This window comes from Notamacropus eugenii, chromosome X (assembly GCF_028372415.1).
Source record: "Notamacropus eugenii isolate mMacEug1 chromosome X, mMacEug1.pri_v2, whole genome shotgun sequence".
Lineage (NCBI taxonomy): Eukaryota > Metazoa > Chordata > Mammalia > Diprotodontia > Macropodidae > Notamacropus > Notamacropus eugenii.
The window spans coordinates 71154630-71171501 of NC_092879.1; the positions used below are offsets into that span (position 1 = coordinate 71154630).

The 16872-nt window shown below is 42.6% G+C and overlaps 1 protein-coding gene across 1 annotated transcript in view; it reads left to right on the forward strand.

Moving 5' to 3' along the window:
• The first annotated feature begins 6281 nt into the window (after positions 1 to 6281).
• LOC140516449 (neuronal PAS domain-containing protein 2-like) overlaps positions 6282 to 16872 on the forward strand; it is a 79314-nt gene continuing 68723 nt past the window's right edge. Inside the window, exons 1-4 of the mRNA XM_072627431.1 lie at positions 6282 to 6451; positions 12009 to 12129; positions 15550 to 15604; positions 16155 to 16309. Of these exons, the coding sequence (XP_072483532.1) occupies positions 6428 to 6451; positions 12009 to 12129; positions 15550 to 15604; positions 16155 to 16309 (355 nt within the window). The 5' untranslated portion in view covers positions 6282 to 6427. The remainder of the gene's footprint in view (positions 6452 to 12008; positions 12130 to 15549; positions 15605 to 16154; positions 16310 to 16872) is intronic.

Here is a 16872-nt window from a genome sequence, read left to right on the forward strand (position 1 = left end):
TAAACTACTTAGAAGCCTCATAACCATGCATCACGAATATTTTCTTTGAGAATGTGGTCAGGAGATATTGGACATGACAATTAACTTGATTATATCTTAGCAGACACCAAACAACTGATCACCCATATGGAAATTATTTCTAAATCAACTGTCTATGTGTAGTCAGACCATCCGCTCATTGGAGTAGAGGTCAAAATGAACAGCAAATTGGGTGAGAAGATGCAGATAAGACACTATATGCAATTGTGGTTCCCACCCTCAAATATCCAAAGAAACAACTGATGTTCAAAAATGGGAAACAGGTAAAGGAAAAGAAATCAACATGTGCTCTTTCCTCCAATCATTATAAAGTAATCATCACAATGATGAAATTAAAAGAGCCCAGAAGCTACTTTAATGGAGACATGTGGCAGCCCAGGGGAAAAAAACACAATTTAAAAAATAAAATTTATTTGCCAAATGTCACAGAGGAGAATGAGTGAGGAAAGAGTGATGGACAAGAAAAAGAATGTTCAGAAAAGTTGATCTGAAATCCAACTAAGTCAGATTGTCCCAAGAACATTTACGATGAATCCAGGAGCGGAATCAAGAGATTAAAAAAATACAATAAAGCTACCAGCATTTTTGTAACAAACTCTCCTCGAAATCCCTGACAGTGTAGCCACCACATTTCGAATTCCTAACACCTCCATATTCGATATGCTATCTGAAAAGATAGGAATGATGCCAAAGCAGAGAGACAAGAAAGGGAGGCATACACAGAAACAATGCTGGTGATGATGCAGTTTTAAAATGTTAACAAAAAGTATTTTATCAACATATTTTGTTTTTCTACTCCCTTCATTTGCAACTATATACTTCCCCTGGTGAGATACCCTAGTTATGTGGCCATGCTAAGCTGCAGAGGCTGGCTGGAGATCACAGTAGGGATTCAAATATGGCCCCTCAACATAGCCCTCCTCCCCCCAAAACAGCCAAGCCTTCCCATATTGGAGCTGTGAGTTTTTGTAGGGGTTCGAGACTTCAGTTGCTCCTGGGGAAATGGAATGAGCCAGTACTCACCAGAATGGGAGCTGTGGTGATTTTCTATTGCTTTACAGTTAATTTCTGTCCCACATAGATGGCTTTTGTTTCTTAACTTAAAGGAAGCATTGGTTTGCTAGTAGGCATGGCACAGAATGCCTTACATGTGAATCAACTGTAGAAGTTACCTGAGGAATCTAAGTTGGGACAAAATGAGACATGGAGGTTATTTGACACTGAGAATCTCCATGGTTTGGATATGGCCTGTCATGGTAGAGAAGAGTTGTTGTTGTTGTTTCAGTCATGTCTAACTCTCTGTGACCCCATTTGGGGTTTCCTTGGCAAATATACTGGAGTGGTTTGCCATTTCCTTCTCCAGCTCATTTTACAGATGAGGAAAAAACTGAGTCATAGAGGGTGAAGTGACTTGCCCAGGGTCATACAGCTAGGAAATGTCTGAGGCTGGATTTAAACTCAGGAAGAGGAGTCTTCCTGATTCCAGGCATGGTACTCTATCCACTGTACCACCCTGCTGCCCCTATGGTAGGGAAGAGCTCGCAGCAAATTCAGTTATGTCCTGGGAGCCTGTCTGGTCTGTTTTAAAGAAATAGCGTTGTTGTTCTAAAGTGTAGGCTACGTTGCTATTTTAGAGGTCCAGGATGGGATGCCTTCACTAGAAGGTGCACTACTGATCCCTTACATATATGTTCTTGCAAACACTAGGGCAGGTAGGAGCCTGGCAATATGATCCCCAGATATAACCTGTAGCCCATAATTGAAAGCCTTGGATTCACTCCTACCCAAGTGAAGATTTAGGGAGCTCTAAGTAATCATTGTATTTGGCTCATACCAACCAAGAGGAAAATCAGAATTTCATTCATTTCTAACTCTTATCTAGGTGTCCATAGGGCAGCTAGGTGGCTCAATGGATAGAATGCTGGGTTTGGAATCAGGAAGACTTATCCTCATGAATTCAAATCTGGTCTCAGACACTTTGTAGCTGTGTGACCCTGGGCAAGTCACTTTGCCCTGTTTGTCTCAGGTCCTCATCTGTGAAATGAACTGGAGAAGGACATGGAAAACCACTCTAGTATCTCTGCCAAGAAAACCCCATTGGGGTCATGAAGAGTCAGACATGACTGAACAACAACAGGTGTCCACATTTTACTTACAAGCACCAAGCTGACAAGGCATAGGACACTGGACAAATTTAGTACACCTAACAGAGGATACAGGAAGAGACTCATATGGAAACTCATAGCCACTCATGAAAACTTTCCCTTCCCCCAGGGACCTATACAGTCTTTATAATCTCATAATATCACCTTGGCATTTAAGTCCTCATAAATGAGGCATGAAAGTGGTCACTTAAAGAATCAGCTTCTTTGCCTAGCCCTGGAGTTCTTAATCTGGGGTCTATGAATCCTTTTTCTTAATATTTTGGTAACTATTTCAAATACGATTGGTTTCCTTTGTAATCCTATATGTTTTATTTCGTGCAGTTAAAAACATGATTCTGAGAAGAGGTTCCCCAGGCTTCATTAGACTGCCTAAGGGATCTATGATGCAAAAGAGGTCAAGACTCCCAGCTCCTAAGCTTCCAAGTGCACTTGGGTCACAGGGATCTCAGAGGCCTTCTAGTCCAGGCCTTGATAGGGAAAGTGACTTGCTCACGGTCACAGCTGTGGCAGGGCCTTTGAAATGGCATCCATTCTACAGCACACAGTAGGTCCCTTCCCCCCCTCTCTTTATGGCTCTGGGGGATTCATTGTTTCTCAGTTCTACCTCATGCAGCTCCAGGGGTAGTAAACCCCACCATTAAACACTTGCACCTGCTGCTCCTACCCACAGTATGTTGCATTCTCCTGTTTGTTACTTCTGTCCTCCGCCCAGAAAGTTTCATAGTTCTGTTTTAGCTCTTTTGTTAGGGACACAGCGGAACTGCCCTCCCCCCAGGGGTCCTTGGGGCGACTGTGCAGACCTCTCAACGTAAGGCAACTGAATTTTATTTGCCTCAGTGTACAAACAGTACCCTTCCGCCATTACCACTTGTCTTTTCAATTCACCTCGAGATAGCACTGGACACATCACATCAGCAAACACTGCTGTGTCCCTTTAACAGACACTCCCACAGTTTCCTGACCTTTCCTCTTTAGGGGGCGGTTTTTCCCCAATCTTATTACCTCCCCCACTTTGTCCTAACAGGTGCTTGTCTCTGTGTTCTTTTAAAAACAATTTTTGAGCGAAATGTAACAAACCACGTGGAGGAGCCAGCCTTCCCAGGGTTACTTGCAACATTGTTATACTTTACCTCCACCTCCACGACCTAGCTTGGGCTTGATCTGGACATCATGTGCCAGGCCCCCCCTTTATGTGGTAGCAAAGAAATCTTGCCTTCATTGTGCAGAATGTGCTGAATTAACTGAAATGTTTTTTACTGACGAATTTGTTGAGGGAAACCAGTTTGGGCACTTACTGCCATGATCAGTGTTTATTCTGCTATGGGCCACACCAGACCTCTTGGACGGTTCAGGGTAGTTTAGTACCACAGGAGGTTTCTTGTTCACGTTTGCTATGTTTTATTTGCTGCATTTTCCTACACAACTATGGCTGGCTGGGATTCCTGAGTGTTTATTTTCTTTTCAAAAGCCATCTTTCACCTAGTTCAGTCTCTCCATGACCATCTCCTTTATTTTAGGCAGAATCACATTCCTCATCCTGTCTGACTGGAGTGCAAACTGAGATTCACCTTCTCTTCCAAAAACTTTTCACCTGTGTGGGTGGGCACCCCTTTGCCCATCTTTATAAGGGTCTTTACATGATTGAGATATTGTGCACAGTTTAGGGGCATGGAATTTCTTGCCCAAGCTTATATGTGGGTTTTTTTCCGTGGCCTACCATGAAATGTTAAGGTACATACTAGCAGGTAAGCTAAGATTCCATCCAGCTTTGGCTGTGAAATATTCAAAAATAATTGGAAATAAATATTTTGTGGTGGTCAAATAATTTTTCAGCCATGTCCAACTGTGACCCCTTTTGGAGTTTTCTTAGTAAAGATAATGGAGTAGCTTGTCATTTCCTTATCTAGCTCATTTTACAGATGAAGAAACTGAGGCAAAGAGGGTAAATTGACTTGCTCAGGGTCACACAGCTAGTAAGTGTTTGAGGTCAGATTTAAAGTCAGGAAGATTAATCTTTCTGACTCCAGGCATGGCACTCTACCCACTACACCACCCAGCTGCCTTTACATTTTGTAGTTGGATCTCTCCCCCTCCCCCCGCCCCGGTTTTGTGAGAAGACATTTCTATTTTCAATCAATTAAAGAAAGTCTGATTTCCCATCATTTTCTTGTGAAGACCAGGCTGGGCATTCTCATACCTTGTTCTGAGTCCTATGTATATCTGGACTCCCATTTTCAGTATGTGGTTGGGCAGGATGGATAAGATTTGGAATATATGTGATTGAAAGCTCTTCATCCCTTCAGTGCTGAGTCCTAACTGCCTCTGTGTGTCTTCTTCCTGGTGCCACCTTTAAATCCTTGCCAATATGGCTTCCTACCACCCTACTGGAACTGCTTTCTCAAAAGTCAACAATGAGCTATCTTTTTATGGCTATCACCGATGAGTCTTTCCCCAGTCCTCAGGCTTCTTGAACTTTCTGTAGCATTCAGCACTGACTGACCCCCTCCTTTTGGATATTCCTTCTTTCCTTGGCTTCTTCTACCCACCTCTCCTCTGGTTATTTTCCTGCTTGGTCGTTCACTCCTTCATTTCCATCACTGATTTGCCATCCTTCATTCATTCTAAGTGAGGGTGTTCTGGAAGGCTCTCTAATTATAGGCCCACTTTTCATCTTTCTCTACCCTCTCTTCCTTGGTAGTTTCATCTACCACCATGGATTCAGTTATATTTCTTCACAGATGACTCTGGATCAGTATAACCCATCCCAATCTCTCTCTCCCCTGAGCTCAAGACCCATTTCTCCAACTACCTACTTTAATGGCTCTACCTGGATATCCTCCTACCATGCCATTGAACTCAGCAACTGAAAACTGAACTCATCTTGTCCCTTCGGCCTTTTCTTCTTCATAATTTCCTTATTTCATTTTCCCAGTATGAAGGAACATTCCATGATGGGGGACAGGAAAGGCAAGGGAATGAGAGCTAGAATGTTCCATTTGCTGTGTTGTAGAGCAGTAAAGGGGAGAGTCAAAGCTAAGAAGACTAGATAGATAGAAAGGGGTCAGATTATAAAGAACTTTTAATGTATATCATTTGACTTGATATTTGAACCTGGATAAGGAGCCTGTGGGGTGGGGTGAGAGGGGAAATAGGGTCATTGGGAAGGAGAGGAGAACTGGGCAGTGGGGAGGGGATTGGGACAAATCAGCTTGGCAACCGAGTGGAGGATAGATTGGAAAGGGAGAGCCTTGAGCTGGAGAGCCCAGTTAGAAGGCTGTTGTAGGAGTCCAGCCTGAACATGAGTGAGGACGAGGGGCCATGGGTGTGAAATATGGTGAAGGTGGAAACGATGAGATTTAGCAGTAACTGGACACAGGAGCTGAGTGAGCCTAGGGGAGTTGAGGATGCAGTAGCAAGGCTGAGAAGCTGGCTGACTTGAGAGGATGTTAGTTAGAAAACAAGCATCTATTTATCGTGTTTACTGTGTGCCAGATACAGTGCCAAGCAGTGGGTATAGAAAGAAAGGTAGAAATATAAACCCCAGGCCTCAAGAAACTCCCATTCCAAAGACAACATGAACAAATTGCATATACTCTTGTACTTGGAAAGTTGATTTTTGATCTAATAAATATTCCCTTTAATCTTATTAGATCTGACCTGACAGAGTCTAGCCTGCTGATACCTTTTTTGGATCTGTGTTCTGATCCAAGAGTCTCATCACCTAATGTGTTAGCTGTCCCTCTCAGCTTGATACCACCTGCAGATCTGCTGATCATACAGTTGTGCACTTTTCTCCATGTTATTGTTAAAAGCAGCCAGTAGCACAAAGTCACTCATTTCCAAATTCACATTGAATCATTAATGACTGCTCTGTAGGTCAAATCATTCAGTCAGGTCTAACTGTACTTTTCCCCCAAGAATTACGTGATTTTTTTTTTTTTTGCTGTAAGCGTTTTGCTAAAATGTATCAATATCATGTCAGTTACAACTTTGGTGCTGAGATCTGAGGTCATAAATCTTTGGAAACCCCCACCAGGTTACCAGAGCCTTTAAAAAGCCTCCCTTGGAGCGGAGAGTACAGTAGCATTGGGCTACTTTGTGGAGAGGTGCTGGGGAGAGCTGAGCTCAGTTTGGGCTTTTGGTGTCCTGTGCAAAGGATTCCTGCCTGAGCTTTGAGACGCCACCCAGAGCAGGCTGAGACAGAAAAGGCCAGATTGGAGAAGATGAGTGAAAGAAAACCCCGAAAGGTATGGTGGGCTTTTGGGGACTGCAAGGGAGATTGGACCCATTTTTCAATTGGGGCACCTGGTGGGAGTAAAATCTGTTCTACACTTCTAGTATTTTCCCTGCTTCCCCCAATGTACAGTATTGGGAAAAATTCATTCTTTAGCAATGGACCCTGTCCTTTCCCCTACCCCTGTGTACTTTGAAGGAGCAGAGAAAGAGGTGACCCTGGTTACAAGTCTCATTGTGGTCCCCCAGACCTTGCTTTGAATGTTTGTTTTGTTTGTTTTTTAATGCTGTTAATAAATTGAATATGTATTGCATTTTTGACTAAATGTATAAGTTTGTAATTTGAGATCTAGAGAGGGGAAATGGTCTCATGGGTGATGAAATTGTCCTAATTTTATTCTAGGTTGAAGACCAAACCAGTTAGAGAATTTTGAGAATTTGGGTAATTTCTAAGATTATTTCAGGGTGTACCTACTAGACTGCTTTCTATTCCTGGAGATAATTAACAGTATGAACTAGTAGTAAAGAGGTATAAACATGGTTAAGCCTGGTTTTCCTTGAATTCACTTGGATGGTATTTCTCACACCCCACAAAGCTGTACTTAAAAAGTGGGGGATTAGTTTCTCATTACTTCTTTTAGAATTTAAGTTAGTGCTTTGAGATCCCCACTTACATAATTTTGCCAGGAGTCAAAGATAAGCTCTGGAGCTTGTGATTTGGTTCATTCCCCCCCTCTCCCCCCCCACTCCCCCCCCACCCCACTGCTTTTTTCTTTTAAACAAGTGCAAGCCAAGCCCTTCACTAGTCCTGTACTGTACCACCCATCGTTGACATTGTTAAGTCACCATATCCAGCTGCCCTTTTAATGCCCTGGGATGGCAATCCTCTGGACCTGGTTTTCTGAACTCCTCCAGAAACATGGAGCTCTCTTAACTCTGTCTCTCTTTATCTTAGTTATCAGTTTCATAGCAGCCATTTTCTTCTTGTCCTTTCCTGTCCAAAGACCATCAGCAGAGAAAATAGAAGCAAAATTAAACCTGTACAGTTAGGTCATTCCTCTGTTTTACTTTATCATTTTCCCATGTTCCCTGAGCACCGATCCCATTCCTTTGGGACCTTCTGCCTTCCCACTTTGGTTGTCTTTCATTGTCTTTGCCAAACATTGCCTATCCAGTCATGACTTCATTGTATAATGTAGGATGCTTCAGGGGGAGATGTGGGGCTTGGAAAACCTTGCTGAAATCCCACTGTCTGCAGAAAGAGTGCATGAGTTAACCATTGCAAATATTCATTTGAATTTGTCTTGAATTTGTTTCCTTTTATATATTTAATGTGTTTTAATATTGAAATTATTATAATAATCTCCAAACAGCTAATTGAAATGTACTTTTTTTTTTCTTGAATTGAGGTTGAGAGGGAGAATCTATCTAGTACAGTTATTCAGGGATATTAGCTAGTCCAGTACAGTTAGCTCCAGGGTGAACCAAAGCCACGGTGTTCTCTAGTGAATTGTTCTGGTTTCCCCCCTCCCAGATAATAATTAAAACTGTAATAGTAATAGATAACAGATGAGCTTCTACTATGTACCAGCATTGTGCCTGACTCCAGGAATCTATTCAGTATGCCAGATTAGCAGCAGGGTATAATAGTATGCCCACAAATAGTCCTAGGTAGTTGGTACAACTGAGTGAGGCCTTGGAACATCAGTCTAGTGGGCTTATGGACACAGTGGATCTGGAGTCAGGAAGAGCCAAGTTCAGATTTGTCCTTAGACACTTATTAGCTTTGTTGATTCTGGTCAAGTCAATGAAATGCTGTTTGTTTCAGTTTTTTCATCTGTAAAATGGGGATAATAATAGCACCTGCCTCCCAGGGTTGTTGTGAGGATCAATTGAGATAATATTTGTAAAGATGCGTATTTAGCACAGTGCCCGGCACACAGTTTGAACTTCATAAAAGCTTGTTGTTTGAAGTAGCTGAATTCAGCAGTGAGCCTTTGACATCTTTAAATGTTGAGAATTTTGTCTGTCTAACTAGATGTGATAGGATATGTTGTATATGAATTGTTTGACTACTTTGGTCCTTTGGTGGAAGCCAAGATAGGAGGTCATAGGAGGCTTAGGAAAAATCCCAGGGATTTGCTCAGCCAGTGTCCAGAATCGATCTTGCTCGGTCTGAGGCTTGGCTGGTTCTTGTTAGCCTTATGTCCTGGCAGTACTGAACCAGGGGGATTAAGAGGGGAGACTTCTTTGATTATACACCTTATCTCAATTATATTTTGATTATACGTCTCATCACAATTGACCAAGCTAGCCATGTCTGAGTGATTAAATCTGAAATAAAGAAATCCAGTCGCTAATTATGAAATGATCTCATCTTCCATTCCGTTAGCCTATTTTATTCCTTTCTGTTATTTGGTCTTGACTTACGAAGGAAAAAAACTCCAGAAAATTCAAAGACCAAGACAAAAAGCCACATAAAATAGAACAAGATGAAAAACCCAAATGAGTCCCTTTCAAAGGTGATTTTGAGCCTTCCCATGCTTTTTCAGTATTTGAAAAGATGTCTTATTTTTGTGAACTTGGGCATTCTACCCATTGGCATGGCAGGGCTTTGTTCTATAGGGTGTGAGTTTCCAAAGCATATTACCCATACCAGCCTTATGAGGCAGGTGGTGTGGGTAAATTGGCTTTCTAGAGAGTTACCCTAGCCCCAGACAGTCACCCTTGGGTGGCCAACCTTCTGGCATGAAGCAACAGAGGCCATCCCCAGGCCTGGATATGATGCCCAGAATTACCCCAACAACAACCTGGGGATAGGAGCAGGGAGACTTTTGTGGAGGATTCTCCTACTATCTTTAAATAATATCATATTGTGGGAGTCAGGGCTTTTGAAGCTTTTTCACTGTTCAATTTAAAATTGTACTGCTCTAATTAAATATCAGTTTGCATGTAGCAGTTCTGAGCACTTAGGAATATCCTATAGTATTGACCCACGACCTCTTTTAGGTTTTTAATGCCTTTTCTCTGGGTAATTTCTGTCTGATTGTTTTCTCTTGGAAGAGATTAGCACATGGAGGGTGACTGGAGTGAGTTTATTGTTGGGAATCCTTTTTTCCCAGTAGGAGAAAAAGTTGTTCAGGGAGTTACCAATCTGAGTGCTTACTAGGGGCAAGAGCTAAGGGGCTTTGAAGTAGAAGATACAGCTCTTTCTTTTTTTTTTTTTTTTTATTTTGTAATGTTTAACAGTCACTGCCATACAATTGTGATTTTATCCCCCCCACCTACCCCCCACTCCCCCCCTCCCTCCCCACGACTGCATACAGTTCTGTATAGATTCTACATATACTTTCCTATTGAGTATATTTTCACTATAGTCATGCTATGTAGTCAGACTAAGATAAATGAAAGAAATCGTATAACAAATCAGAACATGATACACAAACACATACACATACACAAACATGATCTGCTACAATATGTGAGTGACTTCCATATTTCTCTCTCTGAGTGTGGCAGGCATTTTGCCTTGAGATCCTCCATTGGGATTTTTTTTTTTTTTTTTTGGTAAGAAGTTCTTGTGTTATTACAAAAATCTAAGTCTACCAGAAAAAACTCTCACACACTGTGGTTGTTGCTGTGCATAAAGTTCTCCTGGTTCTGCTCCTTTCACTCAGCATCAGGTCATATAAGTCCTTCCAGGCCTCTCTGAAGTCTTCTTGTTCATCATTTCTTATGGCACAATAGTACTCCATTACATTCATATACCATAATTTATTCAGCCATTCCCCAATTGATGGACATCCCCTTGACTTCCAGTTTTTGGCAACTACATAGAGTGCTGCTATAAATATTTTTGTACATGTGGGACCCTTTCCCATTTTTATGATCTCTTGGGGATATAGTCCTAGTAGCGATATTGCTGGGTCAAAGGGTATGCACATTTTTGTAGCCCTTTGGGCATAGTTCCAAATTGCTCTCCAGAATGGTTGGATGCGCTCGCAGCTCCACCAACAATGAATTAGTGTTCCAACTCTCCCGATACAGCTCTTTCTTACCCGTGAATTGCTTATAATCTAGTTGAGTCTAGTCACCCCCAAATTCCCAGAAGCATACTGGCAGAAGATGGGCTAATGTCCCTAAATCAGGGATTTAAGGAGTCCATGAACCTAAGTTTGTTTGCTTTTAAAAATGGACATCTGTATTTAGTGTAATATGGGGTTTTTGTATGTTCCTACATACTTCTATTTTATGCATTTAAAATATTATTCTGGGAAGGGGCCCATAGACTTCACCAGACTGCCCAAGGGGGTCCATTGAGAAACAAGGTTAAGGACCCTTGCCCGAAATGATAGATTTGTGATTTTAGAGATACACAAATATTTTGATCACCCAAGTGATTGGCTCTGCCACTTACTACCTGTGTGACCTTAGAATAGTGACTTAACCTCTTAAGGTCTCAGTTTTCTCATCTGTAAACTAAGGGACCTAGGCTAAAATACCTCTAAGATCCCTTCCAGCTGACTCGATCGTCCTATGATTAGAAAGGTATGCCACAAATCTGACAATTTAGTATAGGAAATATTAGTAATACACATGTATCAATCAATAAACACCTGTTAAATGCTTACTGTGTGCCAAGCGTGGTGCTAAGCAATGGGGATACAAAAGGAAGCTAAAGACAGTCCCTGTTTTTAAGGATTTTACAATCTTAAGAGGGAGACAACATATAAACAAATATAGACAAAGAAGCCGTATACAGGATAAATAGGAAATAATTAACAGAGGAAAGGCACAGGAATTAAGAGGGGTTGGGGAAGGCTTCATATCAAAGGTGGGCTTTATGTGGGACTTTAAAGGAAGTCAGGTGGTGCAGGGAATAGAGTGCTGGGCCTGTTCACATCTGGTTTCAGATGCCTACTAGCTGTGTGACTGGCCAAGTGACTTAACCCTGTTTGCCTCAGTTTCCCCATCTGTAAAATGAGCTGGAGAGGGAAATGGCAAACTGCTCTAGTATCTATGGTTAAAAAAAAACTCCAAATGAGGTCATGAAAAGTCACATGTGACTGAAATGATTAAATAAGACAAAGGAAGGTGGGGAGTTTAGTAGATGAAGTGGAGGAGGGAGAATGTTCTAGGCGTGGGGGACAGCCAGAGAGATTGCCCAGAGCTGAGGGACGGAGGGTGTTTTTTATATAGCCACCAGGAGGCCAAACAAGCACATGAGCAGAAAGAATTTTTATTAACACATAACCCTTGTTTGCTTCAGTTTCCTCATCTGTAAAATGGGGTTAACATTATCTCCTTTCCAGGTTTGTTTTGAGGGTTAAATGAGATAATATGTGTAAAGTACTTAGCACAGTGCCTGGCACATAGCAGATTCTAAAAAATGTGTACCACTACTACTGTTGCTGTTACATGCCAGCATCTTTAAAGTGCATTGTTTGTATGTGTGTACTGTCCATTCAGGGACTTGACAAGTATCTGTTAACCACATACGATCTGCAAATCACCGCTCAGGTATTGCTCTTGCTACTGTTCACATAACTCGCTGTTTTCTTTTCTTAATAGGTACAAGACAAAGGAGTCCAAACCATGCCGCTGACTGACTTGGCAGAAAGTGAGGAGCAGGCTGCGCTGGACATTGTCCCGGGAGCAGGCCAGGCCACCTCCATTGAGACCACACCACCAGGTAGACTTCGCAGGGACAGTGGGCACTCTGGCTCTCTGGTTTTCTGTCTTTGTCTCTCTGTTGTGTCTCTGACCGTAACCCTTTTTGTCTCTCTGGGGCCACTGCCTTTCAGTCTCCCTGACTCTGTCTCTCTCCTTCCTCCTCCTCCTCTCTCTCTGTCTCTTGTGCCATGTTCTCTCACCTCTCTCTCTCTTCTCTCACTCTCTGTCTCTCTGTTTCTCTCTTTCTCTGTCTCTCTCTTCTCTCTCACTCTGTCTCTGTCTCTCTCTATTTCTCTCTGTTTCTCTCTGTCTCTCTGTTTCTCTCTCTGTCTCTGTCTCTTTGTTTCTCTGTCTCTCTGTTTCTCTCTCTGTCTCTCTCTCTGTTTCTCTCTGTCTCTCTCTGTTTTTCTCTGTGTTTCTCTCTGTCTCTCCTCTCTCTCTGTCTCTCTGTCTCTGTCTCTCTCTGTCTCTGTCTCTCTCTCTTTCAATTAAATGTAGACACTGCAATCCCCAGGGTCAGGGGTATGGGCACCCCAGGCTCTCCCAAAGAAGCTGGGCATAATGAGGATAATAGCTTGCAAGTAAAAAGGCAACTTTGAAGAAACAGAGGGCAGACTCTCCTTGGGAAATTCCTTCCAGAGCTTTCCGTGTGAAGTACAGAAAGAACTGGCTGTCCAGGTTAGAGAGAGTTGCTTGAGAAATCAGCTCTTTCTTGTTCAGCCTTCTTGGTGGAGCGCAGTGTGATGGCCTCTGGCCGTCTCCAATTACTCTGGGTAATAAAGGTCAGGCAGCTTTGCAGGCAGGCAGCATGCTAGTGCTTTGCACCTCTGGGTGCTCATTGTGAGATCTTGCTCTGTGTCGCCTTCTCCCTCGGAATTCAGGCCAGTGCAGTGAAATGATTACCTTTTTAATGTACGTTTAATGTACATGTAATTTTTTTACAGAAGACTTTCAGGGTCCTCTTTACAGTTTGTCAGGCATCAAGTGGGAAGGAAGCGTGGTAGGTAGGCAGCTTTGGGCTTCAGATGGGGACCCCGATTCCAAACAGGCCTACTCTGCCCAGTGGCTTCCACCACCCCACCCACCTGGATGGCTCAGTACTTCAAAGCAATGAAGTTTGTGTTCTCATCAGGTCAGTCTGGTGGTTCCTATCCCCTCAGTGGGCACCAAGCCCAAAGCCTCCTTCCGGGAGTGTTTCTTTACTTATGTTGGCAGTGCTGGGATTTTCCTAATCCAGCAGATGGCTTCCCATCATCCCAAGGGTGAGAGCATTGTCAGCTCCTAGAGATCAGAACTGGAGAAGTAGAGTTGCTGGAGAAGAGAAAGGGTGTGCATTTCCCTTCTCAGCGATTCCCCAGTCTGAGGTAGAGGATGGGAGGAGGAGTAAGAGTTGGAGCACCCTCTTCCTGCTTGGGGTCAATTGCATTGCATGAGAGTCCTCAGCACTTAATGAACCCTGCAGGAGAGAGGGGGTGAGTTGCCTGCTATCTCATCTGCAATGTGGGGTGCTACATTTCTCCCCCCTTTTTTCCGAATTAATAATCATGGCAGTACAGTAGGATCAGGAGAACTGGGTTTACTTCCTCATTTTGCATGTCTTTTTATCTGTAAAATGGTGTGGGGGTGAGGGGGGTGTCAGACTCCATGACTTTCCAGGTCTGATCCATGATTCCCATATCTTCTTTACCCACCTAAGAGGGCTTCACTTAGGAAGGTCAGGCTCCGTACCCAGCATCATGACTTGGTAGTGTTCTGTAAGCCACTGTGTACTAGCAAGGCCCTGTGTTAGGTTCGTTCATTCATTCATTCATTCATTCAATAAACATTCATTCAGCACCTACTGGGTGCTAGACTCTGTGCTAAGCACTGGGGATACAGAAAGAGACAAAAGCCAGTCCCTACCCTCAAGGAGCTTACAATCTGGGACATACAAAGGAGCTTACCTAACCCTAACAAGGAGCTTACTTGTTTGTATGGAGGACTTAAGACCTGTGTGCAAGTGGCTAGGATGAAGGAGAATTTGCTACGTGTATGGGGAAGGGGAAGGAGCTTTATGTCTGCACACAGAGAATTCTCTGACTTGTCCTTAACGTTTATTTTGAATAAATATATTTATTTATTTTGATTTATTCTGAAAACCTAAACCATTGTAACAAATATGTATAGTCAAGCAAAACAGATCCCCACATTGGTTGTGTCCAAAAATGTATGTCCCATTAGGACCTCTGGGTCCACCACCTCTGGGTCAAGAAGTGGGTAACCCTGATTTTTCAATTGGTCCTCTGGAATTGTGGTTGGCTACTGCATTGCTCAGCGGCCTTAAATCTTCCAGAATTGTTTGTCTTTGCAATTTTGATCTTGTATAAATTGTTAGGATTCTGTTCCCTTCATTTTGCATCAGTTCCCTGGTTTCTCTGAAACCATCCCGTTCATCATTTCTTACAGTATAATAATATTCCATTACATGCATATGTGATAATTATTCAGCCATTTTCCAATTGATATCCCCCTTTGTTTCCAGTTTTTTGCCACCACAGAAAGAGTTGATATAAATATTTGTGTACATCTGGGTCCTTTGCAACCTTCTTTGATCTCGTTGGGGTAAGGACTCAATAGTGGTCTTGCTGGTTAAGTGACTTTGGGGGCCTACTTCCCAATTGCTTTTCAGAATGGCCGGACCATTTCCCAGCTTCATCAACAATGTATCACTGTTTTCCTTCAACCCTTCCATCATTTTTTCTTTTCCTTTTCTTGTTCAGCTTTGCCAGTCTGATGGGTGTGGGGTAGAACCTTAGAGATGCTCCAATTTACATTTCTCTAATTATTCGTGATTTAGAGGGTTTTTTCATGATTGTTGATGGCTGGGATTTCATTCTTTGAAAGTTCACTGTTTATCCTTTGACCATTTGTCAATTAGGGAATGACTCTTACTCTTAATAGTTTAAATCCATTCCTTCTATATCTTGGACCTTTGTCAAAGAACCTTGGTCTCAACTCTCCCCTGCCCTTCAAGTTAACTTTCATTGCTTCTCTTCTTTCTTGTGGGGAACAAATTGGCCATTCCCCAACTTCTGTTGAAGATAGTGGGCGTTCAACTCATTTAGGAGACCAGGATGACCATGAGTTTATTTCTTAAGTGAAGAGAAAGTTGTGTACCTGCACTGAATGACCTTTAAAAGCCTTGAAAATACATACATTTGTAGTGGATGATTATAGATATCGAGTGAGGCTTTCACAATAAAGCACCTAAGATTAGTTGCCCATCCACACACCACATTAGTGGTCTAATGGAATTTGATGTCACCACGCTCTGAAAAGCACTTTGCAGAAAAAATGCTTGGTAAGTAAAGGATACAATTAGTCATATCACTTAACGCTTAGTCACTACCAAGAAAATAAAAACTGAAGAACTCACCAAAATGCTCTGTTTGAATTTCAGAACCTAGTTGCTCAAAGGAAGTGATGGATGAAGAAGAAAAGGACAGGCTGAAGAGGTAAGAGAAACTTCCATAGCCTTTTCATTCATGAGATTGCTGCTTGGGGCTGGAGGCCTATCTAGCCAGTCCAAAGAGCTCAGACAGATTGAGGTTCATGGATCAACAAGTAAATACTGCTTAGATGTATGCGTGTGCATGCATGTGTGTGTGTGTGTGTGTGTGTGTGTGTGTGTGTGTGTGTCTAGTTCAGCCTTTTTTCTAAATTTCTTTGGTGCTGGCTTTGCTCTGGCTCTCTCTTTAATCATTCCTAGGGTATAGTGATGGCTAGATGGAGTGTGTTGTGATATGATCTTTCGGTGGCTGCTAAGACAACATGATGGAATGGAGGCCATGAAATGGGTTCCAGGAAATTTGGAATGTAGGCTATGGTATGTTAGGGAATGAATGGATAACATGGATGGCAGTTGCTCCAATGTTACCCTTCCCCCACCCCAAGATGAGTCATCACCTTATTCCTGTCCCTTCGCCTCCCTTCCCCGCCAGTGCCTTCTCTCTGAATCCCTAGCACCACAGTTGCTGGTGACACCATTGTATTTTCTTTAACCAGGGCATCCCGGAACAGGTCAGAAAAGAGAAGGAGAGATCAGTTCAATGTTCTCATTCAAGAGCTTTGCAGCATGCTTCAGGGGCAAGGGCAGCCCGTCAAGATGGATAAGGCTACCATATTACAGAAGACCATTGACTTTTTACACAAGCAGAAAGGTATCTTTGGGGGTGCCTGGTGGTTTTCCATTTTCAATATGAAAATAGATCCTAGTCAGTTTCGTTATGTCAGTCATTCTCCCAGGAGTATATTCCGGGGGGGGGGGGGGGGGGGGGAAGCAGTCAGGGCTGGGAGGCCTCTGATGGTCTTGTCCAGCTCTTAGCATCTAGTATTCTCGGATGCAGCAGTTTGTTTGTGACAGGTGCTTAAATGTCATTGTAATCAATGCAAAAGAAGAAAAATAGAGTGGAAATAATTAGAAGCGTAACTGGGCAAAATCTCATCTCTGCTGCTGCCACAACCTTCCACTTGTATTTATCTAAGAGGTAGTAATGGAATAATTAGGTTAGACTACAAGCGATTTTGGGGATTTTAATCCTTTGTTAAAAGGGCAGCATGGGGGAACTATTAATTTAGTGGTACATTTAGAGGTAAGCAGAATTGAACACTGAAAAGGTCACAGAATCTTTCTCCAGTGAGACATTTAACAAGTGTTGTTGGGGGGAATACATTATTCTTTGCTTCTAAAGACAAGGAAATGCAGTGAATTGGAAAGTTGGGG